Below are 26536 nucleotides of genomic sequence, written 5' to 3'. Positions count from 1 at the left end.
AATTTTTCCTACAGTTAAAACAATTTGTGGTTTGGTTTTTTTAGTTTGTATGACAGAATTTTAAAAATTGGACTTCTTTAAAGTTAGCTACACCTTGTAATACCAAGTTATCTCATGAATGAAAAATAGAATCACATCATACATATATAACCCAGATCAAATTGCTAATCATCAACAATCAAGCCAATCCCCAATTGATAAATGGGCAAGAGACATGAATAGGCAATTTTCAGGTAAAGAACTCAAAACTACCAATAAGCACATGAGAAAGTGTTCTAAATCTCTAATAATTAGAGAAATGCAAATCAAAACAACTCTGAGGTATCACCTCACACCTAGCAGATCGGCTAAAATGAAAGAAGGGGAGAGTAATGAATGCTGGAGGGGATGTGGCAAAATTGGGACATTAATGCATTGTTGGTGGAGTTGTGAAATGATACAACCATTCTTGCTGGCAATTTGGAACTATGCTCAAAGGGCTACAAAAGAATGCCTGCCCTTTGATCCAGCCATACCATTGTTGGGTTTGTACCCCAAAGAGATCATAGATAAAACAGACTTGTATGAAAATATTTATAGCTGTGCTTTTTGTGGTGGCAAAGAACTGGAAAAGGAGGGTATGTCCTTCAATTGGGGAATGGCTGAACAAACTGTGGTATATGCTGGTGATGGAATACTATTGTGCTCAAAGGAATAATAAACTGGAGGAGTTCCATGTGAACTGGAAAGATCTCCAGGAACTGATGCAGAGCGAAAGGAGCAGAGCCAGAAAAACACTGTACACAGAGACTGATATACTGTGGTAAAATTCAAATACAATGGACTTCTACACCAGCAGAAAGCAATGACACAGGACAGCTCTGAGGGATTTATGGTAAAGAATGCTACCCACATTCAGAGGAAGAACTACAGGAGAGGAAACATATAAGAAAAACAAATGCTTGAACACATGGGCTGAGGAGGACATGATTGGGGATGTGGACTCGAAACTACCACACCAATGCAAATATCAACAATTTGGAAATAGGTCTTGAACAAGGACACATGTTAAAATCAGTGGAAATGTGCATCGGCTATGGGTGGGGGGATAGCGGGGAGTGAAGGGGAAAGTAGGAGCTTGAATCATGTAACCATGTTAAAAATGAATATTAATAGATGATTTTAAAAAAATTGCTAATCATCTCAGGGAGGGAAGGGGAGAGAGGGAGGGAGACAATTTGGACCTTATAATTTCAACAAACATGTTAAAATTGTTGTTACATGTAATTGGGAAAATAAAATATTTTTTAAAAAAGGAATCATACAAAATTCTAACCTTGTCAGAGTCTACAAAGTGTGTAGCAATTCCTCCTTTTTGTACATCTCTGCCTTTCAATCTGAATCCTGTGAGTCCGAGGAAGTAACCAAGTTTTCCTGGAAGCCGTGGTAGGAAAAAACCTCCACCCACATCAGGGAAAAGACCTGCAATTTGAGAAAAAAATTTCTAAATGAAAAGAGGAAGGTCTGACTTAAATGAAACAGATGAAGAGGAAATCTCCTTCCTTTATGTTTAACTGGTGTTTTCTTTGGAGCATACATTTACATGATTAAATATCATATATTTTAATCAGTACTATAGATGCATTACTATAAATCATAGTAGAATTAAACTGGAAATTATCAAAATATCAATGTATGATAGCTATAAAATTAAATCATATTAGATTGAATAAATGCAATATATGGAATTATATTTAAATGCCAGTTCATGCATGAAAACACACATATATACAGGATTTTCATTAGGAAAATAAGAAGGCACATGTTTGTTAACTGTGACCTATTTACAAACCACAGGTCTGACTGACCATGTCACTATCCTGTTCAAGAAACTTCAGTAGTTCCCAATCAGCTCTAGAATAAATTAAATGTTTAGCACTTAATGGCCTTAATCTGGATCCAAGTAAACTTTCACATCTAGTCAAACTAATCCACTTACTATTCAAGACATTCAGTTCTCCATTCCTGTGCCCTTGCCCAAGTTGTCCACAATGTGTTCCTTTCTCAATTCTACCTCTTAAGAACTTCCCCTGAAATGAATTTGTATATCCTTTGTATATATTATATCAGTATCTATTTTGTATTGACTTACCAATGTTAATGTTATTTACTCCCAATATAAATTATTTTGAGGGCAGGGAGTCCTCTTTTGTATCTGTATCCCAGCATCTAGCATAGTGCTTGGCACCCAGAAGGTACTTAATGAATGTGTGTTCAGTGAATGAATGAATATGAAAATTCAAAATTTGAATCTGTGGATCAAAATGAATGGAGTATAGGAAGTCAAGAAGACCCGATTTCAAAGCCTGGACAAGTCACTTAACTCTGACTTGTATAAATTGGGAATAATAATAGCACCTACCCCAACCCCAAAAGATGTTACAAGGATCAAATGAGATAATACATGTAAAACTCTTAGCAAACTTGAAATTGTTATATAATTTTTTTAGTTCTAAAATCCCATAATTCATTTTTATTTTTATTTATAAATGGTGTTAAAATAGTTAGTTGCCATTTTCTTATTTACATTTAACCAAGAATTTATACTTCACATTTTCCAAAACTCAGTTCCAATCTAAAATAGTCTCCTGGCCATTGCCTGGTAATAAATGAAGATAGTCAATTTGCAAATTATGCTGGTGATCATTGTAAACACTTTGTTTTGTGGTGCTTAGTTATACAATGAATAAATTAAAACTCATAAGCTTTATAAAATAATCACCTATAACCATGGGTTCATTCAGGAGATTCATGATAAGCATGCTTGCCGGCCAAAAAATCAAATAATTTTTAGCTTCTTTTGGATAATAGTTTTAAATTATAAGAATAAATATAAACTGACCTAAAAGTCTGTCAGGTTGTCATATATTAATTGCTCCAAACCATCACAAAATCTGGCATTTTTTTTTAATACATGTAAGGTTGGGGAATGGGACAAAAAGAGCCAGAAGGAAGCCATTGGCGACAGTTACTGACAGTTGGGACCAGAGAGAATTCTGAGTAATTCTCCAGAGGAGGAAGGAAAGGAGGAGGACTGGAGAAAGGGAGGAGGAGACCATCTCAGCTCAGATCCAGTCCTGAGGGCTTCCTGAGGATCTTTCTTTGGACGTTGAAACCCTGATTCCCTGGTCTAAGGCATCCCATCGCTTCTCACCCAACAAGACTTCAGTTCTGGAGTCAGATAAATGACTGGACTCCATTTTGGGAGCGATCTCTCATTCTCCTTCTCCCATTACCCAACCTTGCTGAGAGACCCTTTCTGGTTTGACTTGCAATAGAAACAGAAACAGAAGGAGAAGGGACAAGGGGGGAGATGCTTAGGAGTGGGAACCCCAAAGGTTCCCACCCAAGTGGTAGACCCCATAGAAATAGAGAAGAGGGTACCCCAAATCCCTCTGTCCTTCACCCCTTTCCCCAATCCCTGAATTGTGATTAATAAAAGCCATTCATTAGTCAGATAGCATTCCAGAGAGCCTAAGTGACAATGAGGGGGAGGGGAATCACAGCTTGGTCTGGCTGCCTCCATCTTAGAGCCAGACCACCTGCTGTGAAGTTGACTGACCTCGGGGGAGGCTTGCATGAACCCCACCCTCATTCAGAATCGGATTGGGGAACCCAATACCTCATCTTATAGAGAAGCCTTGTCCCCAACTCCTGTGGGGCGGCACAACCATCCAGGTCACCCAATTTCGGGGTGACACCCCCTCAAAGTCTTGGCAGTGTATATTTGGCCAGAGGGGAGAGCTAGAAGAGAGTCTCACCCTTCATAGACTCTCTCTCAATCTCCCTTCCATCCCTAACATTTAATTACTGGCTCTGTTTATTCTTATATACAGCATACTAAGATAATTTTTTTATCTTACTTCACATAGCACTTATTTAAAAATGAAATTATTACATTGGTTAGCTAGTAGAGGTCAAATTTGAGAATCTCAAATGGTGAAAAGGGTTTGTTAGGACATCTAGACCAAAGTGAATGAGCACCTTATATCAGTGATGGAGAACCTTTTAGAGACAGAGTACCGGACCCCGGACCCACCCCACCTCCCCAAACTGAGTGGCATGCCTGCCCTCACCAGAGATGGAGTGCCATGCCTCTCCCCACCACTGAGTGCTGGGTGTGGCCCCCATTTACCCCATACTGGGGGGGAGAAGAAATGCTCCCATTGGGCTGTCGGGTAGGTAAAGTAAGAAATGTCCTCATCGAGTGTAGAGAAAGGGAGGAGAGTGGCTTGGTTCTCTGCTCCCCTCCAGCTCTGCCACCTGTGAGCTGTGTTATGTTGGTGTTGTTAGCTGACAAAGAGATGGCCCAAGGTCCTCTGATGGTATAAGGACATGAGCTGAGTGAGAGTGAGAATACCTAGGTGAATACCAAATTGTGGTAGTGAACACCAAGACCCCACAGAAATATTTGAAACAAACTAAACACCCAGCTCTAACACAACAGTGTCTCAGGAATAAGTGATCAAATAAGAAGCTGCTGGGTTAGATCACACAGCTTCTTTGATTGCTTATCCTGGATTCAAAGCTGATGGATAATGCTATTGACTGCAACTTAACTTTAATTTGAGCAATCCTTTCCCTCAGATACCCAAGGATATAATCAGTGATCCTTGGGCAATGATGACATCCACCTAAGTAAATTTAGCATTTAATAATAACAAACTTAGGGAAGGGAACAGAGTTGAAGGAAAGAGGTGTCAGGAAAGCTTGACTAAAACTACCAATGATCAGATGTTGTCAATTAAAGGTAATCAGATTTGATACCGTCAGCTGGAGAGGTTTGTCCTCTCTATTGCAACCTGGCTAGGCCAGGCACCTTGGCCTGAACCAGATTGTTTTGAGTATTGATGTTACTTCTGCCTTGATGTTCAGTTCATTGAATGTATAGCACAGCTTTACACAGAAGTTGAAGGTGTGGTAGCAATTAGAACAGGATGAAGGTATCCTAAACTGATTTGGTTTGGCCTACCCAAATCCCAACCAACCTCAACCAAGTCCCTTCTCAGGATTGGGAGAGTTTCTTGTTCAAATTTTTCCTTTTTATAGTCCTACCTGTAACTGCTTCTCCTTGCTGGCTTATGGCAATCTAGGATGGTTCCAGATTCTAAACCAACAGCTATAAATCTTTAGTCAATTTAGATGAATAATTCTTATATCATCTAGAAGATCATACATCTAACTATAGTAACCCTAGGTTAGGCAACATTTAAATAACAAGAATCCTTTTATTAATTAGTTCTCCCATATAGTTAAAATATGATTATATGTTCATAATAATGGCTATCAAACACTATGAATCCCTGAAATAACAATGATTATCAGATTAACATGGCCTTAAAGTTTATAGGGTTTTTCCCTTATAATCCTTATTCCCATAAAGTAGGTAACACAAGTATTATTATTCTATTTTATAGATTAGGAAACTGAGGTTAATAAGAATGAGACGCAAATCTCCTAATTTCAAATCTATACCATTTTTTACTACCTTATGCAGAGAGAGTACTAAATCTGATCTACACTGAAAACAAATTAGCTTCAATTTAATTTTATGTTAACTGCATTGTGTTCTAAGTCTCTGAATACTAACAACCTACATCAGTTTATGTGGCAACTCTCTACTACCCAGCACATTTGAAAAACCAGAAGACCCAGTTCTTCAAATATCCTGTATAATCAAGGACCAAGCACTCCATCTATCTATTCTGAATTCTATTCCTGACAATGAAAAGATTTCCTCCTTCTAATTCATAACAATGTTTCCTACTAACAATCTTTCATCTTAGACCTTTAGCAGTATATTTGAGCCTAGATACTGTTAAAATTTCCTTTATTGTCTGAAGAAATTATGTATTTATAATTAATAGAAAATAATTTAAATAGTTTCTATTTGGTTTCATTTTCAATCTTAGAAGGAATTCTCTCATTTCTTTTACCTCACATAAGATTCCTGCTGATTACTTCAACAATTTTCATATAATTTGAAACACATTATGAGAAGACAATACGAGAAGTCAAAATTAAGAATAATTTTTACCTAATGCTGTTTCTGGCATAGCAAAAAGTGTTTTCTCTGTAGCCACTCGGAAATCCCCATGAACTGAGACACCAACACCCTGAAAAAAGGAACGTAATGTTATTATGCTTTAAAATTAATTGTATTGAAAACAAAAACAACCAAAGCCAGATATTAATATAAGATAATTCTATAATATAAGATTATAGTAATAGGTTCAGGAAAATCTTTGAAAAAATATAGTATTACTATATGCTAAAACTGTTATCATGGTCATCACCATGCTAAAACCTCCCCCACAAGCATAAGCATAGAAGGGCCTTATGATTTTAAAATGTTTATCTAAACGGTCCCACTAGCATTACTTGCAATGGGAAAAAAATTTAACTTTCCCCATTAATACAGGAATAAGTAACAATGCCTTTACTTAAAAATAAAACATTTGACTTATTTCTAGAAATGTTAGTTATAGTAATAGGCCAAAGAAGAGAAATTAAAGATGTAAATATTGGCAAAAAGGAAACAAAATCGTTGCTATTTGCAGGCAAGCTGGTTTACTTAGAAAACTCCAGGGACTCAGCAAGGAAACTAAGACAAATAACACTTTCAGTAAATTAGTGAGATATGAAATATATCCATAAAAATCACCTATGTTTCCAGAGAGCAAAAATAATAAAACCCAGGAGGAAATTATATTGAGAAATCAGATCCAAAACAGGTATAAAATATCAGGAAATCAATCTAATAACATTCAAAAATTATAAAAAATCCTTTTATGGAGCTAAAGGAAAGCATATAATTGAAGAGATATTCATTGCTAATGGCTAGGCTTACTCCAATACAAAATGATAAAAACCCAAAATAACTTTAGATTTTGTGCAATAGCAATCAAAACTACAAAAGGATTACTTTCTAGAGTTAGAGGAATAAAATTCATTTAGAGGAAAAAAATCTTTAGACCCTCTAGATAAATAGTTTTTAAAAATAAGAATTGGGGGCAGCTGGGTAACTCAGTGGATTGAGAGTCAGGCCTAGAGACAGGAGGTCCTAGGTTCAAATCCGGCCTCAGACACTTCCCAGCTGTGTGACCCTGGGCAAGTCACTTGACCCCCATTGCCCACCCTTACCACTCTTCCACCTATGAGAAAATACACCAAAGAACAAGGGTTTAAAAAAAAATAAGAATTAAGGGGGAATAGAACTAGCTTTCATATCCTACTATAAAATATTAATTATATAAACTGGGTGGCTATGTAGTGCAGTGGAGAGAGCACTGGAACCAGTATCAAGAAGACCTGAGTTCAAATCCAGCCTCGGACACTTTCTAGCTATGTAACTTTGGGCAAGTCACTTAACTCTGTTTGCCTCAGTTTCCTCATATGTAAAATGAGCTGAAGAAAGATAATAGCAAACCACTCCAGTACCTTTGCCACAAAAACCTCAAAAAGGGTCATGAAGAGTCAGATACAACTGAAGAACAAAAACTACTTGGCACAAATTAAATAGCATTAAAGTCTATATGCAGAACAAAGGAACTCAATTATCAGAAATAAATGAACTTAGAACTACTTAGGGAAGGATTCCCTATTTGAGAAGAACCAGTAGAAAAAACTGAAAAGTTTACCAAAAAATGGGTTTAGAAAAGCATTTTATATGATACACCATATTAAATTTCAAATGTGTACTCACTACAAAAATAAAAGTTTATATTATTAAAAGAATGAGAAGAAAATGAAAGGAGGTGCTTTTTTAAACTATAGCTAAGAAAAATTCTTAATCCAACAATGGATTGAGGAGTTCATAAAAATAAAATAAATTGTTTTGATTATATGAACCTGAATAAGCTTTTGCATGAACAAAACCAGAGCAAGGGAGGAGTGGGAAAGGAAAAGATTTATCATAAAGGAAAGTTTGCTGCTTATGGAACAGGAATTCCAAGGGTATGGTGGAAGTGATGGGTAGCAGCAGGTTGGGTGGATGGAAACAAGGAACTGAGTAGTGGAGGTTAGGGAATGAGGTTTAGATTTTAGACTCACTGGAATACATAGGAAAGCTCAGTTCCTACATGACAATTGTCTCAAGTTCAAATTTGGCATTGCTGTTAGATGAGTCCTCTCTCATTGACCCTTGGGATAGATCTCAAAAATCACTTCTGAAGGTTACTTTTTGCTCCTCAAGGCACTGATGCTGAATTGGTTGCAAAGCCACAATACTGGGATGCCAGGAAGTATAGAAGCTTATTTTCTTGCCTTTTTGAAACTCTCAGGGTTAGAGTTCCTAACCATTCCCTAAAATGGGAAAGAACAAATGGCAAAGCACCAGGAACAAGGCCTGTTTTCAGAGGGGCACTTGTGGCCTCATCTTGGAGAAGGCCCACGATTTCACCCATTAGGGAAAAGTCTCTCATCAGATATTCATCAGCAAAGGAATCAAACCAAGAACATGCAGCCAAAGAAAATGAGGGCCACAGCTCTGGCACAAATTCTTTTTTAATACTTCTGTATCCAACTGAAGAATAATGCTTTTAAACCCACAAAATAAAATATACAAAAAAGGAATACAGATGAAGGCATTCAGATATGTTTTGTTACAGATAGATAGATAGATAGATAGATATAGTACAATAGTTATCTTTTTTAAAAGTTCAGACTCTAATAACCCTTGCCAACTTAAGGTATTAATAATCAGCTATGGCAAGGAACAGACTGGCATATGATTTAATCAAGCCAGGTATTTACTAAGCAACTACTTTGTGCCAGGCACTGTGCTAAGCATTTATGGATATAAATAGTTCTTTCTCTCAAGTTTATATCCTGACAGAGGATGCAGCATGGCATATATATGTACATATAGAATATATATAAAATGAATGCAGAGCAGCTTGAGGAAGGGCACTAGCAGCTGGGGGGGTGGCTCAGGAAAGGCTTTATGTAGATCAGTGATGGGCAAACTTCTTAAGGAGAGGCCAAAGGAAAGGAAATGCTCATCTGTCAGTCTGTTTCTAAGGCAATTCTTTCGAAGTTTCATTGTATTGTATCCTACTCCTTGTATTCGTTAGATTAGGAATAATGTGTGCAGGTGGACAGAACATTTCAGGGGACTGAATCTGGCCTGCAGGCTATAGTTTGCCCATCACTGGTGTAGAAGATGGGCAGAGCTCTGAATGAAACTAGGGATTTCAAGAGCTAGAAGTGAGAAGAGGGAACATTCTATTCTCAGGGAAAGGCAGGGAGATGGGAAATCAAGTGTTTTGTGGAAGGGACAGCAAGAAGGTCAATATGCCTAGAACACAAAATGCTGAGAGGAGAGGACTGGGTAAGAAGGCTGAAAAGCTAGCAAGGGGCGGGTTATGAAGAGCTTTAAAGGCCACATGGAGAATAACTAATCACAACATGTGAGTAACCCACTCAGCAGCTGGATGTCATAGGGATCAGGGCTGTGGCCTTAATACTGCTAGGACTGATAGTAGATGCTATTCTGTTAATCATGTCTACTAAGTGGAACCAGAAGTTTCTTCTTTCTATATATGATTAGGATGGGTAGCAATGTAAGAGAAGCTATTGTAACAGTTTCTGGGCATATAATTACCAAGCTATACACTTCCATACCACAGCTAAACCCAGAAACTCAAATATGACTCCCTCACCCCCTCTTTAGAGCTACTTAACTCCTAACAGATTTGGTCATCAATTTTAAAAAGATGTTCATTCTTTTTTAAAAAATGAAAAGACAGCAGTCAATTTAAAAGCCAGGTACGAATTGTACAAAATTAATATTCACTCTCCCAAAGGTCATATGCCTAAAACGTAAGTTCACTGGAAACAAGATCACATGCAATGACTGAGCTCCTATACAACTCTATTCCAGTACTCAGAAAGCGTTCAATAGTATCTATCACTCAGTGTCAATTAGGAGTACAGGGACTATAAATTAAGCTGTGTGTTCATTCAAAAATGTAAATATTCATTATTTCATGTTAATAAACGCATCAATATTTATTATTTGGTGTTGACACTTAAGGCCAACTAAAAAACAAGCCTAACTTTGGGATCACTGCTTGTCCCACCTATTGTATTGCCTTCCTTTACTCCTACAGATCCACCGCTGAACAAAGCATCTCTCCTTTGATTGCCACCACCCTGCTGCCAGTCTTCATCACTTTACATGTGGACTATTGAAGAAGACTGCTGGGAGTGGAAAAGAGTTAGTTATAAGAGTAGTTAGTTATAATAGTAGTAGTGGGTGGTAGATTAAAACACACACACACACACACAAAAACAACCCTGCTAAATGGGTGGTTCAGAGCACCAGTCAGAAAGATTCAAGTTAAAATTCAGCATCTCATATATCTACTAGCTTTGTGACCTTGAGAAAGTCACTAAACCTCTTCCTACTTCAGTTTCTTTAACTATAAAATAGAGATGATAATTAACATCTACTTCCCAAGATTGCTTTGAGAATCAGCTCAGAGAATATTTGTTAAGTGCTTAGCACATTATCTTGCACATAATAAATGTTTAATAAACATTTGTCCTTCTTCCTTTGTGAACTTCTGCTCAAAGTCCCTCTCTAGTTTCTCCTCTCCTCAGTTGTCAAAATGATTTTTTTTAAATTTTTAAACCCTTAACTTCTGTGTATTGATTTATAGGTGGAAGACTGGTAAGGGTAGGCAATGGGGGTCAAGTGACTTGCCCAGGGTCACACAGCTGGGAAGTGTCTGAGGCCAGATTTGAACCTAGGACCTCCTGTCTCTAGGCCTGGCTCTCAATCCACTGAGCTACTCAGCTGCCCCCAAAATGATTTTCTTAATTTACATGTCTGACCATGTTACCCTCCCTACTCAATAAACTCCATTAGCTCCCTATTTTCTCCAAGATCAAATAGAAAATCCTTTGTTTAGTATTCAAAGTTGACCATCCCTCAACCTTTCCAGGCTCCTTCAAGTCCCAGCTAAAATCCCACATACTAAAGAATTCCCCTTTAATTCTTCCCTATTTCCCAATCCTCCTTAATTCTAGTGTCCTCCCTTCTCCACTGATTTTTCACATCCATCATTTATACAGATCGATTGTACATGGTTGTTTGCATACTGTCTTCCTCACTTGACTGTGAGCATCTTGAGAGCAGAGACTGTCTTTAACCTCTCTTTGTATACCCAGCACTTAGCACAGTGGCTGGCACACAGTAGGTGTTTAATAAATATTTACTGATTGCATGAGATATATACTGCCAAACTGGTTTTCCTGAGTGGAGGCTCAGGCCAAAAGCTCTTTTGAATGATTATAGGGCTTTTCCTGGAAAAGAATTTCTGAGTTCTAGTACTTGATGCAATCAGCACAATGTCATCCCAAATCAAGAAAATCTGGGGGATCTCACTTGTTCTTCCACTTAAATTCTCTTCCCCATAACAACAATGATAATTTAGTTGTACAGACTTTGTTATATGGTTCATCTGATACTTGTAAAGAGCAAAATGAAATGACTAAGGAAACAAAAGTTTGATCTTCTGAGCATTTTGATTTATTAAGCAAAGTGCCAAACAAATCAGAACCAAGACTCTTCCTCAGCTTAGGGCTGGACCTCAAATATAAGACAAAACAGACTTTTATTAATTAATCAGATAAGACCAACTAATTAAAATTAAACAACACAGCATTAGGTGATCTGGTTTCTAATTGGAAAAACGATTAGGGACTTTTCCAAGTTGGGAAGGTGACAGTGAACAGGTACAATTTCCTTAATTAAGGAAAAGAAGCACCCATTCCTCTTCAAATAACAGAACATAGAAACAATAACTAATTGATCAGTAGGAGGCCAGTTTTCATATAAGACATATGGGCTGCTTGAGATGGGCTATTACAAGAAAAACTTCTTGTATCAATCTCCATCAGTGTTTCTGGTCAGCATAACCCATGTCCTTAGTTAAGGGTCTCTAACAGTGGGTACAAGTGGTCCAATTTCCTAGTCATGCAGGCCTAGGTTCAAACATTGCAATAAAGTTTTCTCCCAGTTCCCACAATTGAATAAAGTATTTTCACAAGATAGAATTTGGACTAGGTCTATAACTGAACAGAAAAGGAACTAAGCTGTCTCCAGAAATGAGTCACAAGATAGAATCAGTATGGTTCACTCAATTCTCACAATTAATCACTTGGTGTCCTAATCCCCTCAGTTCCTTACGTATTTGGGTTCACAGGGCCAATGAACAAGTTCTTCTTTGTTCTTATGTCTTTTAAGGAATCTTGAGTGATTTTTATATTTGGATGGCAGACATCTTTATTGGAAGAAAGTTTTCATAGCAAAGTTATACTCTCCTGAATGTTTTGTTTTTTAAATAATAAACAATCTTGTACCCTCTACATCTTTAAATCAGTTGTGTGATAGTAAAGCTATGCTCAGTGGTGTAGTGCCATTTCTGAACCTTGTCTGCTCCCTACTAATACACTCAAGGAAGATACTCTTGATGCATATGAAGGTGATTCTCAGTAAAAAAAAATTGATAGAAATGGGGAAGCAAGCACATAAATATTTTCAGTGATTTTTCAGCATTAGTTTGAAATATATTTTCTCATCCATTTGGTATCAACTTCTTCAGATATATTGCAAACTGATCCCTACACATACACAATTAAGACCAAAGATGGTGGGTTTAATATGGCTGCTTTCCCCTTCTTTGCTCTCTTTATTGCCACTGCTACCTCCTCTATGAGCATATCTGGGACTTATGTGTGGCAGGTCCACCATCCTTGATGATGAAAACAGCTTGTTATTCTAAAAAACAAAACAACAACAACAACAAAAACACTTTGTGGATCTTTTCCAATTTTCTTCTGCTTGTTGTCCCATTTCCATCTTAAATGACCTCAGAATAACTTTGCTTTATTTGTTATCTTGCCAAACTTTCTTTAAACTGGTTTTAACTTCCATTGCTTCTCTGTGTTTTAAGAGGTAACAATGTTTAAAATCCACAATAATGGAATTACAGATCTTTTGGATACTGAAGTACTTCAACCATCACATCTTACTGCCAACACTAAAGAACTTTCTCCCTGGGGCCTACTCTTCTGGCTAGTGACTGCTTCTCTTGGAATACTTCTTTTAGGGAATACCCTAGCCATGTATCACTTCCCTTCTCCCTATTGAGTCACATTCCCACCATCTCCACAACAACTATCTCCCCAGACAAAATCTCCCTTCCCTCTCCATCTACTCTACAGTTCTTAGAACTGTGAACCATGATCAAATCAACTATGGATAAAGTCTGTCAATCTACTCCCTTATGATGCCATTCACCATCCCTATGATTTTCAGGTCAAACTGCTCCTCCCTTACTACCTTACTTACTCTGTGTGTTTTCCCCCCATTAGTTTGTAAGCTCCTTGAGAGTAAGAACTGTTTTTTTGCCTTTTTTTATCCCCAGGACTTAGCAAAGTGCCTTGCACATAGCAGGCACTTAATGTTCACTAGTTAATTCATTTGATCTTTCTTTCCAGCTTTGATCTAAAAATTGATCATGGGAGGGAATGTGGAAGCACTGGGTACCAATCCAAAATCATCATAATTAATCTTTGAGATTCTCTCAGTCATTAATTAAAGAACAGAAATTTATTGTGTTAACTAGAAATCTGTGGCAAAGTTAATTGAAACAGATAATTTAAGTTGCTCAATTTCTTCTACAATTCCCTACACTTCATTCCCCATGGTAAGAACTAGTAGATTCTTTAACAAAGATAAGCCACAGGATGGTACTACTTGCTATTTCAAAGCAGAAAAAATGGGGAGGGGGAAGGACACTGATGCCAAGAAAATGCTTTTCTCAATTTCCATAATGTTTCAATGTTAAAGCCACTAATGATAATGGTGAATGAGAACATCAAATGTTAACTTACTTGGATTTAAGAAATGCAAAAATAACTGTCTCTTAATAGATATTGAAGAGAAGCAAATATTTTCTAATATGGGCTTAAAATAAATGAAATGGTTGTCTACTTCAACAAAGTTTCACTGATCTTTGAAAAAGGTAGATAATGATTATTAAATCAATAGATCTTTGTTTTTCCTTTGTAAAAAGGAATTCTTTAATTTCTTTAAATTAACAGGGGATCTGGAGGGCCTCTTACCATAGAGATATATAGGGATTAACCAGCCCACAATGACAGGAGTAGAAACCATAGAGACAGGAAGGAGAAGCCTTAGAGAGAGGAAAGGAGGTAGAGAGAAGATATAAAAAAGAGCCATCAGTTGGTCAGGCTATCAGTTGCTGACAGTTAGGGTGGGGGATCAGTTGCTGACAGTTAAGGCTGGCAGTTGCAGGGGAAGTTGGCTGCTGGGCATGAATTGGTCTTGGGGGTTAGTTACTGGTGGTGTGGGTTGGTGATTAGTTGGTGATTAGTGTTTAGTTGCTGGAATATAAAGGTGGACCTGAGCTTATTGAGAGGGCTTTTAGCTTTAGTCTTTAGAGGGCATTTTGCCTTTTGGGTTTTGGGTTTTAGGTTTACGTTGTTATGTTTTTTCCCCTTCCTTGAACTTTTTGGAAGGTGGCTAGTCTTTTGCTGACATACCTAATTGGGGTTGGATCAAACATGGATTGGGTTAGAACTTTGTGAGGTGGTTGTTATTAATGGTAGTTATAGACAGTTATAGGTAAATATTGGCAGTTTTAGATAGTAATTATATGCAATTATAGATAGTTATAGGATAGCTAATTAGGAATTAGGAAATTTCTCTACCTATGCCCTATATTTCTCTCCTTTAATATATTCATTTTACTATATTATTTTACTATCTCTTTTAATTAAACAAAATTGTTAATTATTAAAAGCTGCTAGAAGTTTTCTTTTCTCTGGTTTAAAGGGATAATATTAATTTACAACTCTACTATATTCTCATTAAAAAATTAAGTTATTAAAAGCTGCTCTCTTATTTTGTCAAAACTCTTATGCCTTCTACTATTTTTCTCTCTGGGAAAAAGTCAAGGGAAGAAGCTGTCACTGATTATATGAGACTATTTTCATATGACTTCCCAGGCATATATTATGTGTTACAACACATCAGTGATCCATGCGTTTTCCCCACCCAGACATAACTTCAAAGAAGATATAGGGGAGCATCTCAAGGCCCGATAGCCCAGGCATTAAGAGACCAGGAACTTTATTTTTCATCTACCGCCCACTACGACTCCTATAGTTAACAATTTCCCACTCCCTGCTTCTTCTCTGTATATTTCTAATCAGTTACCAATAATATAAACTATTCCCAATGCCCTACCTCCTGTTCTTTCATCTCTTTCCTTCTTGGGCTTACTTCACCCACATCCCACTTCAACCCTGTCCACTTGATGTGGGCTGACAGTGGGCACTGAGGGGTAGTAATAGGAATGGAATCTTCATACTCTGAAATCTTACATTTCTCACTAGTTAGCATTGGTTAAAAATCAAAATCAGTTAAGCATTAGTCAAGTATGAATTACAGAATGATCAATTACCCACTTTGTGTACTGGATCTGTAATATTCTATACTGGGCATCAGTTTTGTGCCTAATCTGTTTTATTAATTTCTCATATTGTTCTCAGAACTGAAAGACATAATTAATTACCTATAGTGGTCTTCCAATGTACCACATCCCCCACTTCCATGTTCTTCTTCTAGAAGGGCAGTGAGAGTTTCACATTGACAAATAATGACAAGGACAATGGGGAAACATGGAACCTGCACACTGGAGACTCTGGAAATTCCAGAAGAATGCCCCAAACTTGCACATGCTCTTATTCTCTATGGCAACAAACCCCAAAACATACCTCCACCTGAATTTGGAATGGGAGATGACAAGCTCCCAGACCCCAATAAAATGCTAATCCTGATCCACAAGGTATGAAAGCTGTCATCTTCAGTGGAAGCTACCACTCTACAGCAGGAGCTGCTACTCCATACTATCAGCCCTGAAGAGGCTACTCTACTAGACCGTGGGGCTTGTCCATCAGCCCTGAGACTACCTGATTAGCCCCCAGACTATTCCACCAGCTATTAGGCTATTATACCACTATAAACTACTTCTCCAAATAAAATTCTTTTCTTACTTTTGGACTAAAGAGCATTTGAGTCTCCCATTCTTGGGAAGAGACTCCGCTACAAGTTTGGGTGTGTTTCTCACACATCACAGTCTTTCCACAGTGCCCTCTGTTATTTTCTTTCAACACTAAACAAACTTCCCAGGGCCTCTTTCTCTCACACTCCTTGCGTCTACTAACGCTCAATGCAATCTGGCTTCTCTTTAATGACACTATATCACTGGTCCTTCTCTCTATCACAACTCTAAATATAATGGTAATGAAGAGAGTCAGACTATTCCTTGCTTCCACTAGTGAACCTCTAAGCTGGTCCAGCCATTCTGGAAAACAATTTGGAATTATGCCCCAAAAGTGACTCAACTGTGAATACCCTTTAACTCAGTGATACCACTACCAGGTCTGTACCCCCAGAGAAATCAAAGAAGGAGGAAAAGGAACTACACATACAAAAAATATTTATAGAAGCTCTTTCTGTGGTGGCACATAATTGAAAGCTGAAAATCTGCAAATTGATTGGAAAAATATAAATAAGTTAAGATTAATAGGGGTCTAAAAATATCTTAAAGATGTTATTTATACAGTTTCCTCTCAACTGGCAACCTGGGAAGAGATGACAAAAGGCAAATAAATACTTGTTGGTTGATTTATTAAGTACCTATTATGTACCAGGTATTGTGCTAGGTGCTGGGGATATGAACACAAAGAATTAAATAATTCCCATTCACAAGGAGGGATAAAACTGCTTGGTTCATAAATAAAAGCTTTATGTATACTGCTATTCATGACACATACAGGAGAATGTGTATGGAATAGTCAAGATTTCCTTTATAAAATTTATGGATTTTATAGTCTGTTTCCTATCTTCCTCCTTTCTTCTCCTTATTTCAGTTGGGGCCATTTCACCTTATAGAATCAGAACTGGATGGGATGTCAACGATGATTTCAACCTATATCTGACCAAGAATCCCTTCTGTAATATTCTTGTCCTACAGTCATCCAGTTTTTGCTCGAAAATCTCTAATAAAGGGAAACTGAAGCCCTCTCTATTTTTGGAAAGGAAACAATTTCTACTCACAAGGGGAAAGGGGAAGTTCACAAGTATTTGAATAAGTAAAAACAGAATAAATATAAAGAAAATAAATACCAGTTAACTGCAAGATAGATCGAGAGGCAGGGCACTAGCAGCTAAAGATCAGAAAAGGCTTTCTGTAGAAGGTGGGGATTCTAAGAGATAATGGGCAAGGAGGAAGTACACTCATTCTATAGAGGAGCAGCTAATACAAAGACCCAGAGAAGAGAGATGGAGTGCTCTGTGTGAGGAACAGAGTGAAGATCAATTACAATGAATCACTGGCAGGAAGAGGAGAAGCAGGAGCTCAGTTGGGAAGGGCTTTAAAAGCTAAAGAGAGGAGATGATATGTGATCCTAGAGGCACTGGGGAGCCATAAGAATTTATTGGGTAAGGAAGTAACATGATCAGGTTTGCACTTAACCAAAATCATTTTTGCAGCAGTGTAGAGGATAAACTAAAGAAAGGAAGATCTTGAGACAGAGAGACCAATTAGGAAGCCATTACAATAACTGAGATGAGAAATGATAAGAGTTTGAACTATTGTGATAATTAAAGGAGCAGAGAGAGGGGGTTGAGGGGCCAACCAGAACAATTCTAATCCCTCTTTGTCATTATAGCCCCACACATGCTTAAGGACAGTCATCATTCTTTCTCTCTTCTTCCCTTCCCACACCCCCAACCACCCACAAGTCTTCTCTATTCATAAGTACTTCTACCAAGACAAGAAAAGAAAAAGAGGAGAGAATCTCCCCCAATTTTTTTTCTGTTTCAAGAAGCATTAGGAAAAGTTTTGAAGAAAAGAAACAAAATGAGGTTTTGAAATAATTTAAAGATTCCATTTATCATTACTTTCTCTGCTGGATAATCTAAATGATGATAATAATAACACTGATCATATATACCTTATATACCTTAAGGTTTACAAAGCCTTTAAAAATATTATCTCCTTTTAACCTCACTACTCTGCAAGGTAACCGATTTACCCTGAGTCATACCCATAAACAGCTAAGACAAGATTTGAACTGTCTTCCTGATCTTTTAGTCCCAAGCTCTACCCCACTGTAAGACCTAGCTGCTTAATGCTTCCGTATTAATAAATAGCTATTTGAATTAGGCATCATCAGCTAGTATAAAAATTGGCTAATTACAAAAATAGAGCAGAAACCTAAGGTTTGGAAGCATGTCTATCTAGGTAACTACACATAAAGAGAAAAAGCATGTTTGAATAAGTCATTCCCCTCTCCAAGAACCTCTGGGGACTCCCTATTTGTGGCCACTATGATAAAATACTTGTTGGGCAGTTGGGCATTTAAAACCCTGCACAGTATGGCTCTCTCCTATTTCTCCAACCTTGTGATACATGTTCCTTCAACATTCCAGCCAAGTGGATTAGAAGAAAAAGAAAGCAGAAAACGAAAGAAGCAAATCTATCTGCTATTCCCTAAACAGGGCCCTGCATCTCCAGTCTCTTCCTTCTGACCTCAACCTCTTAGAACCATGATGGCAAACCTATGGCACATGTGCCAAAGGGCACTCAGGGCTCTCTCTATGGGCATGCCTACAGTCGCCCACTAGAGTCTGTTCCTAGAAAGCCAGGGAGACTCAGGGTAGAGCTGTTCCCATGCACCTGAGGACATTCTTCTCATCACTTGCCCCTCTGCCCAGTAGCCCAATGGGTGCGCTTCCTCCTTCCCCTGTCTGGGGTAAGGTGGGAGGGACTGGGTAAAGTAAGGTGGGGGATAGGGGTCAGCACTCAGTCTTGGGAGGCAGGGTGTAGCACTCAGTCTCTAGGGGGGTGGGCATGGCACTTGGTTGGGGGAGGGGGGAGATAGGGCTCGGCACTCCATCTCTAAAAGGTTTGCCATCACTGTTTTAGAATAACTCAGCTCAAGGATAACTCCTTCTATGAGGCTTGTTATTGAAAGCATGAGAAATCCAAATAACTGTGTCCTATAACATAATTGAAATAAAATACAGCAAAGGTAAAACATATTTTCATCATTTACAAGACTTATTTGTCACTCAATTTACAGGATCTTGAGTTAACTGCACAATAGTGTCATGAATGCAAAAGGACAACAAAATGTTGTAGGTTTGTGCTTTTTCTAAGAACAAGAGTTTTGTATTGTCTTCATTATAGGACCCAAGGTATCCACTGCAGCTAGAGGTTAGTCACATTGGTTGAAAAATTTTAAGTGATAAGGCTTTCCTTTTTTAAAAAAGCTTAAGAAAACAAACAGTTTGGAAAAAACAAGTACAGAAAGAGTTGGAAAGGACTTCAAAGACCATCTAATTTTATTTGCTTGTTTTACAGAGAATAATAATAAAAAGTGTGAGTATGTAGTACTTTGATATTTGCACTCTATTTTGCATGTGTTAACTCATTTTTTTGTGAGAAAAGAAAATTGAACTTCATGAGAGCACTTATCTGAGTTCACACATCTAGTTAGTGATAGATAAGAACTCTGGTCTATACCAAGCTTCTCTCAAATTTTTATGAAATCATAATTCATTTTCCTAGATTTTCTAAAAAGGTTCATATTTCCCTACATTGTGTTAGAATGAGCTACTCAAATGACTAAATAAAAATAATTTAGGTTTCCCAGTCTATTAAAACAGGCATGGGAAACTTCTCGCCCACAAACCAGATACAGTACTTAAGCTTAATTTCACATGACTTCTGCCAAGTTTTATAAAATGAAGTGTCTGTTGGTTGTCTTTGCCTCCTGTAGTTAAGATGAACAGAATTATAAAAATATTTTAAAGTTTGTATTTTCACAATTTACTCTCAGCTGGCAATCAGAGAGAGAAGTCAACTAGCAGTAAGGGCCAGACTTCTATATATAGGTTTCTATAAGCTGACACAGGTGATTGGCTGAGGACATTAGAAATGGGGCTCCTGATCACCGTTTTTTACCAGTGAAATGTAGAGAAGAAATGAATATCTTTTAAGACTAGAATGTCAGAAAATTGGTTAGTGGTCAGAACTAGGAGCAGCTAGGTGGCTCAATGAATAGAGAGACAGGCCTGGAGATGGGGGGTTCTGGGGTTCCAATCTGGCCTTGGATATTTCCTAGCTATATGACTATGGGCAAGTCACTTAACTCCTATTGCCTACCCTTTACTGCTCTTCTGTCTTTTACGCAGTATTGATTCTAAGACAGAAAATAAGGGTTTAAAAAAAAAAGTGGTTAGAGAGCAGAAATTTTTATGTCAACCTAAGTCATTAGATAATGCACTCTCTGTAACACAAGGTTTAAAGGGAAAAACTCTTTAATTTTGAAATCATTATGTAAATGTGAGTTCTTTTTTACTACTATACTACCCAACAGCTATATGTAGGGTATATCAAGGTACCTCAGTTTACACCTCAAAGCCCAAGAAAGACTCCACATTTTCAGTGGAAAGAATGAGTACAAAGGAAGATAAGAAAGGTAGTTTGTCATTGTAGAGGGCCTGCCTTGGAATTGGGGGCACCTTAGTTCAAATACTGCCTCTGACTCATATTAACCCTATGACAAGTCACTTAACCTCTCAGTAGCCACCCAGCCATTCTCCAGATGGATAATGCACTCATTTAAGTGCTTACTATGTGCCAGGCACTGTGCTGAGCAGTGAGAATACACATAATGTGTAAGCAAAAAAGACAGTCCCTGCTCAGGGAGCTTATAGTCTAATAGAGAAAAATACACTGTGCGGGGAGGAAAGAGGGGAAAGAGTGAGAAAGCTGCCAGCAGTAAAGTGGAAAAACCCAGAGTCAATGGAACTGGGAGAGACTAAAAGCTTTTAAAGTTATGAAGGAGTTGCTACTCTGCATGAGTGGAAGAGAGTGTCCCATACCAATGAAATTAAAGTAGAGAAAGACTGAAATTAAGGCAGACACAGTATAACAGATTCATAGTGGGAAAAGCTTCACTTCTAAAGTTGTCCCCAGAGTCAATCATTTATTTGCCTGAAACTTAAAGGAAAAAAACCAACTGAACCAGCAGCTAAGTGGTTTACAGATAGAGCCTGGAGTCGAACACTAGAGTTCAAAATCCAGCCTTTGACTTTACTAGCTGTGTGACCCTGAGCAAGTCACTTAACTGCTATGTGCCTCAGTTTCTTCAACTGTAAAATCATAGAAACAGTTAATAGCATGCCTCATCCCCTTACTCTAAACTCTTATAGCCTTGAGAAACAACATTAAAATGCTTGCTACATCTAATAAAAGCTGTTCAAGATTCTCAGTGTAATGATTAAGCTCCCAACTTGTTTTAAACGAGTAAGTAAAATAGCAAACTGACACAATTATATTTTCCCAAGATAATTATTAACTCCAAGCTGTGCACCCACTATGTACAATTATTTGACCTTTTTCTTTTTTTGAGAAACACTCCTTTTTTTAAAACATAGTTTTCTAAAGTATCCTTTTAATGCTTTTAGTGTTAAATGAATAGATGGCATCTTAAAAATTCTTTTTCTTCTATAATAAAGTACTAGTTTGCTATTTAATTGTCTCAGGTGATAATGAAACTTGACAGCTTATTTAAAAAAGAAAGAAGAAATTCTATTAATTAAATCAGAACTAAGCTTTAGAGGACCAATTAAATTTAGCCAAGACTGTCACGTATATAGTCTTTATAATAATTTACCTAGGTGATACACAAGCCCCCAGGTGATAGTGAGTGCATTAAGTATTGGGAGTCAGAAAGATCTGAGTTCAAGTTCTGTCTCAGACACTTGCTATCTTTGTGATTCTCAAATCACCCCCTCTCTCTACCTCTATTTCCTCATCTATAAATGGAGATAGTAAGAGCAGCCACCTCATAGCATGGCTGTGAGAATTAAATAATGTAACATATGTAAAGCACTTTGAAAACCTTTTAAAACTAAATGCTAGTTATTATTATATCTATGTTAGACTTTACAATCAGTGAAGTCATTTATCCCAAGAAGATGGTCAGTCCCATTTTTCAGACAAGTAAATAATAATATAATAATAATAATAATATAATAAGAAATCAGCATCATCACCATCCAAATATAACACTGATTCATAAAAACTTAAGAGCAACATTTTAATAGATGTCACCAAACCAAGTAAATATTCATATAATTTCCAAGCTACATAGAATGATAAGTTTTCAAGATACAAAAATCTTACAGAAGAGATCAAAATCATGTAGAAGGAAGATGAGGTGCCTATCACCTCTACTGTCTTGTTACTTGACTTATATTAAGGATGCTTTCAGCAAGTCTACTTTTAATTCAACTACAAAATGCAGTTATTTTATCTACCTGGCACAATAGGCAGCAGAAAACTAAATATAAAACAATAACAATGGTCTAAGGACCATTTCTAACTGACCTTGATTAAAATATTAGGAGCTTACCAATATAATAAAAATGCCAATTCTATGACAGCTAATTTTAGTTTTAATGCTATCAGCCAATCAAATTATCTAAGGGATACTTTATAGAACTTGATAAAATAATAACAAAATTCACTTGGAAAAACAAAAGAGCAAGAATATCAAGGAAAATGATTAAAAGAGAGAGAGGGATGAAATACAAAGCACATCACCAGACTTCAAACTATATTAAAAGTACCAAAACCATCTGGTCTTGATTTAAAAAATAGAGAAGTAGAACAATGGAAAGACTGGACAAAGAAAAATCAGAAACAATGTAACTCAGTAACTTAGTGTTGACAAACTAGAAAACAAATTACTTAGAAAAGAACTCTCTGATATATTTTCTTTTCCTTTCTTAATTAATTAATTAATTTAGAATATTTTCCCATGGTTACATGATTCATTTTCTTTCTCTCCACTCTGATTTTTTTAAATTGTTGAGAATGCTAGAAAATGATGTAATAGAAATTAGGTTAAAACAAATATCTTACACTATATTCCACAATATATTCCGAATTGGTATGTGATCTTAATATTAAAGATCATAAAATTTAAAATAATATGAAAATCAGAAGAAAAGCAGGTCACATACTTCTTATAGAAAGGACAGAGACAATTACAAGATAAAATTGATACCTATGATTACATGAAACTGAAAAGATAAAATTAATGCATCTGGGATAGGAAGGCAAATAGTCAATGGGGAAAAAATGTTTCAAATTTCTTAAATAAGGATTTGTTATCCAAGATACAGAAACTACAAAGATAGATGGAGAGACAGATAAGTATCTGTATGTACACACATTTATGTGTGTGTGACCAATAACCAAGTGGTTAAAAGATATGAGAAAACAGTTCTTATAAGAATAATTGCAAACTGTTAACAATCACATGAAAAAATGCTCCAGATCACTAATAAGAGAAATATAAATGAAAACAATACTAAGGTTTCACTTCACATCCTGCAAACTGGCAAAAATGACAAAAGGTAGCAACAGTCAATGCGTGGACAATCTTCTGCTTATGTCACCAACTGCTCGTATCTGCCAGAGGGATAGTGCCTACTTGCTAAAAGAGCTATGCAAGAGGGGTCATAAAGTTTCCAGATCTAAACTACAATGGGTCATACCTCGGGTTCATCTTAGAAAAGGGTACAAGAAGAATCTCCCAGAAGAGAGTTGCAGTCAAAGATGGCTTCCTGCAAAAACTATTTACATTAGTGATAAGCACTGTTACTTATTATTGCATGTTATCAGAGGCAGCTAAATGGCACGCAGTGTCTAACTATGGGGATCACTTAAAGTTCTGCCCCAGGCCCTCTTCTCTTCCTCTCTTTCATTTCATTTGATAATCTCATCACCTCCCATGGACCTCATTACCATCATTATGTTGATTCTATCTTGCCCCAACCTCTCTGCTGACCTCCAATCTTACATCCTCAAATGCCTTTCAAACATTTTAAACAAACTGTCCAATAGACATCTTTTTTTTAAAAATAGGGCTATTCCTTTTTATTTTCAATTACATATAGAAACAATTTTCAGCAATTGTTTTCTGATATTTTGTGATTCAAATTCTCTCCCTTCCTTCCTTCTCTCAATCCGTGACACAGTATATAATCTCATATAGGTTATAGCCATGCTGCCAAGCAATATATATATTTCCATGTTTCCCATGTTGCAAAAGAAGACATATCACACAGAAAAAACTCATGAAGGAAATAAAATGAAATATAGTATGCTTTGATCTGCATTCAGCCTCTGGCAGTTTCTTCTATGGCAGTGGATAGCACTTTTCATCATGAGTCCTTCAGGGTAGTTTTGGATCCTTGCATTGCTGATAATAATTTAGTTCTTCACAGGTGATCATTGTACAATTTTTCTGTTACCGTATACAATATTCTTCTGGTTGTCCAGTAAACATCTTAAACTCATATATGTTCAAAATATAATTATCTTTCTTCCTAAATCCTCCCTGCTCCTTTCTTCCTTATTTCTATCCTCCTACTCCCTCAGGCTTACAACCAAGGTGTCATCTTCAACTCTCATCTCTCACCTCCCATATCCAAGTTTTTGCCAAGGCCTACCACTTTCACCTTTGTAACGTCTCTCAAAATCTCAAAAAGATAGGTCTGCCTGTCTCAAGTCTTTCCACACTCCAATTCATTCTCCATTGAGACAGTGAAATAGTTCCTAAAGTATAGGTCTCATCATGTCACACACACACACACACACGTGTCTATTCAATAAACTTAGTGGCTTCCTATTGCTCCTCAGAGTAAATACAAATGCTCTGTTTGGCATTCAAAGCTCTTCACAACCTAGCCCCTCTCCTCTTTTTTCCAGTTTTCTTATGCTTTACTACCAGATTTCTCTGATTTTCTATTATTTGCCTTCTCTTTCTATTTATTCTATGCCCTCATTCTCTGATTAATGACCCCTATAATTATCTGGTCTCTTTCTTTTCTCTGTAGTCTTCATAGAATCAAAGCTTCTAAGACATCCATTTCACCTCATATCATGAAAATTGGCAGAAATGACCAAAGGGAGCAAGTCAATGTTGGAGGCATCATAGTTGTAGGCTCTCCCTTTTAGGCATTCACTGCCATTGCCATGTAGGGCTTACTTCATGGATTCCCCTTTTCCACTGTGCCTCACTCCCAGAATAATGCTGATTACTGCAAGTGAAGAGAAGATACAGTTCCATGGAAGGATCCCTCTCCATCACATCCCTGGTTATGCAACCCATTTCTGAGCTACACCCTATCTTGTTGGCCTTTTTTTCTAAGTTTGCTTTGAAATCTCTTTCCTATGTCCATTCTCTTCACACCTCCAGGCATTCTTACTCTGCCTCTCCTAGGACAGGTAGATTTTTCAAACACGAAATCACTTAGGTCTCATTCAGAATGAGGTCCTTCACTGACCAACTCTTCCCTCATAAGAGTATTCATCAGTGGAACCCCCTCCCACCTTCAAAGTAAGGCCTCCTTCTTCCCCCACCCTTTTCCAATCTTCCCCCTTCTCCTCTTTAACCTACTCTTTTGTAGGTTCTTCTTTTTCTGAGACTACAGAAGTCACCCTCCCTTTATTGCTAGTCCTTGATTTGACCCCAGTGCATCACAGATTTCTCTCTGTCCCCTGGTCCCTTCTCCCTCTTTTATGTACCCACCCATGTCTGTAGTGCAATCTCACAAAAAAAAAAAAAGCACTGTTATGCCTATAGGGAGGGTATCACCAGGTTCTGTCCATAATACCCCCATCTCCTTCTTTACTATCATTACTATCAGATTTCTACCTTAACCTCTGCCTCCTTGTGTACATTTAGAAAGAATTCTCTTACTAGTCTCTCTGTTGCTTTTGTTGTCCCAGCCTGCTACATTATTATTCAATTGTCCTACATTTCAGTTGTTTAGAATGTTCAAGAAGCAGATAATCTCTTCGGTTTCAGTTTTCTAAAAATATTTCAAATTCTTTTTTATTATTGAACATTCTTCTTTTGTCCTGTATTGGTTAAGCTCAAATTTGCAGGATATGTCACCCTGGGAAATAATTTTTCATTCTCTCCTCCTTTTTCTAGTGAGTTCAGAATAGTCTTGTGTTATTTGAATGTCCTTGCCTTTATAGTTTAGGGCTTTTTTTCTCCAGATAGCTTGTAGAACTTCTTGTTCCAAACTATTCACTTTAGCTCCCATAAATCTTGGAATTTGCAGCCTTGTTTTTGTTTTGCTTTTTTGGGGATTTGCAGCCTTTGCATTTGTTTTGTTTTTGCAATCTGTTATTTTTTTTTCAACTAGAATCTCATTTTCTACCTTCTGAAGTTCTGGGAAATTCTCTTTTATTATTTCCTTTTTATGGTATTAAACCTTGTCTTGTCAAGCTCTTCTGGGATATCTATGATGCTTAAGATGTCTCTATGCATCCTGCTTTTGAGATAAGTATGTTTTGCT

The 26536-nt window shown here is 37.2% G+C and overlaps 1 protein-coding gene across 1 annotated transcript in view; it reads right to left on the bottom strand.

Moving 5' to 3' along the window:
- Positions 1-26536, bottom strand: part of HIBCH (3-hydroxyisobutyryl-CoA hydrolase) — a 94926-nt gene that overhangs the window by 28034 nt on the left and 40356 nt on the right. The window contains exons 7-8 of the mRNA XM_044669698.1: positions 6077-6155; positions 1316-1461 (exon numbers count right to left, since the gene is read on the bottom strand). Of these exons, the coding sequence (XP_044525633.1) occupies positions 1316-1461; positions 6077-6155 (225 nt within the window). The remainder of the gene's footprint in view (positions 1-1315; positions 1462-6076; positions 6156-26536) is intronic.

The sequence above is a fragment of the Gracilinanus agilis genome, chromosome 3, assembly GCF_016433145.1.
Source record: "Gracilinanus agilis isolate LMUSP501 chromosome 3, AgileGrace, whole genome shotgun sequence".
NCBI lineage: Eukaryota > Metazoa > Chordata > Mammalia > Didelphimorphia > Didelphidae > Gracilinanus > Gracilinanus agilis.
This window is presented reverse-complemented; position numbering and strand designations above follow the sequence as displayed.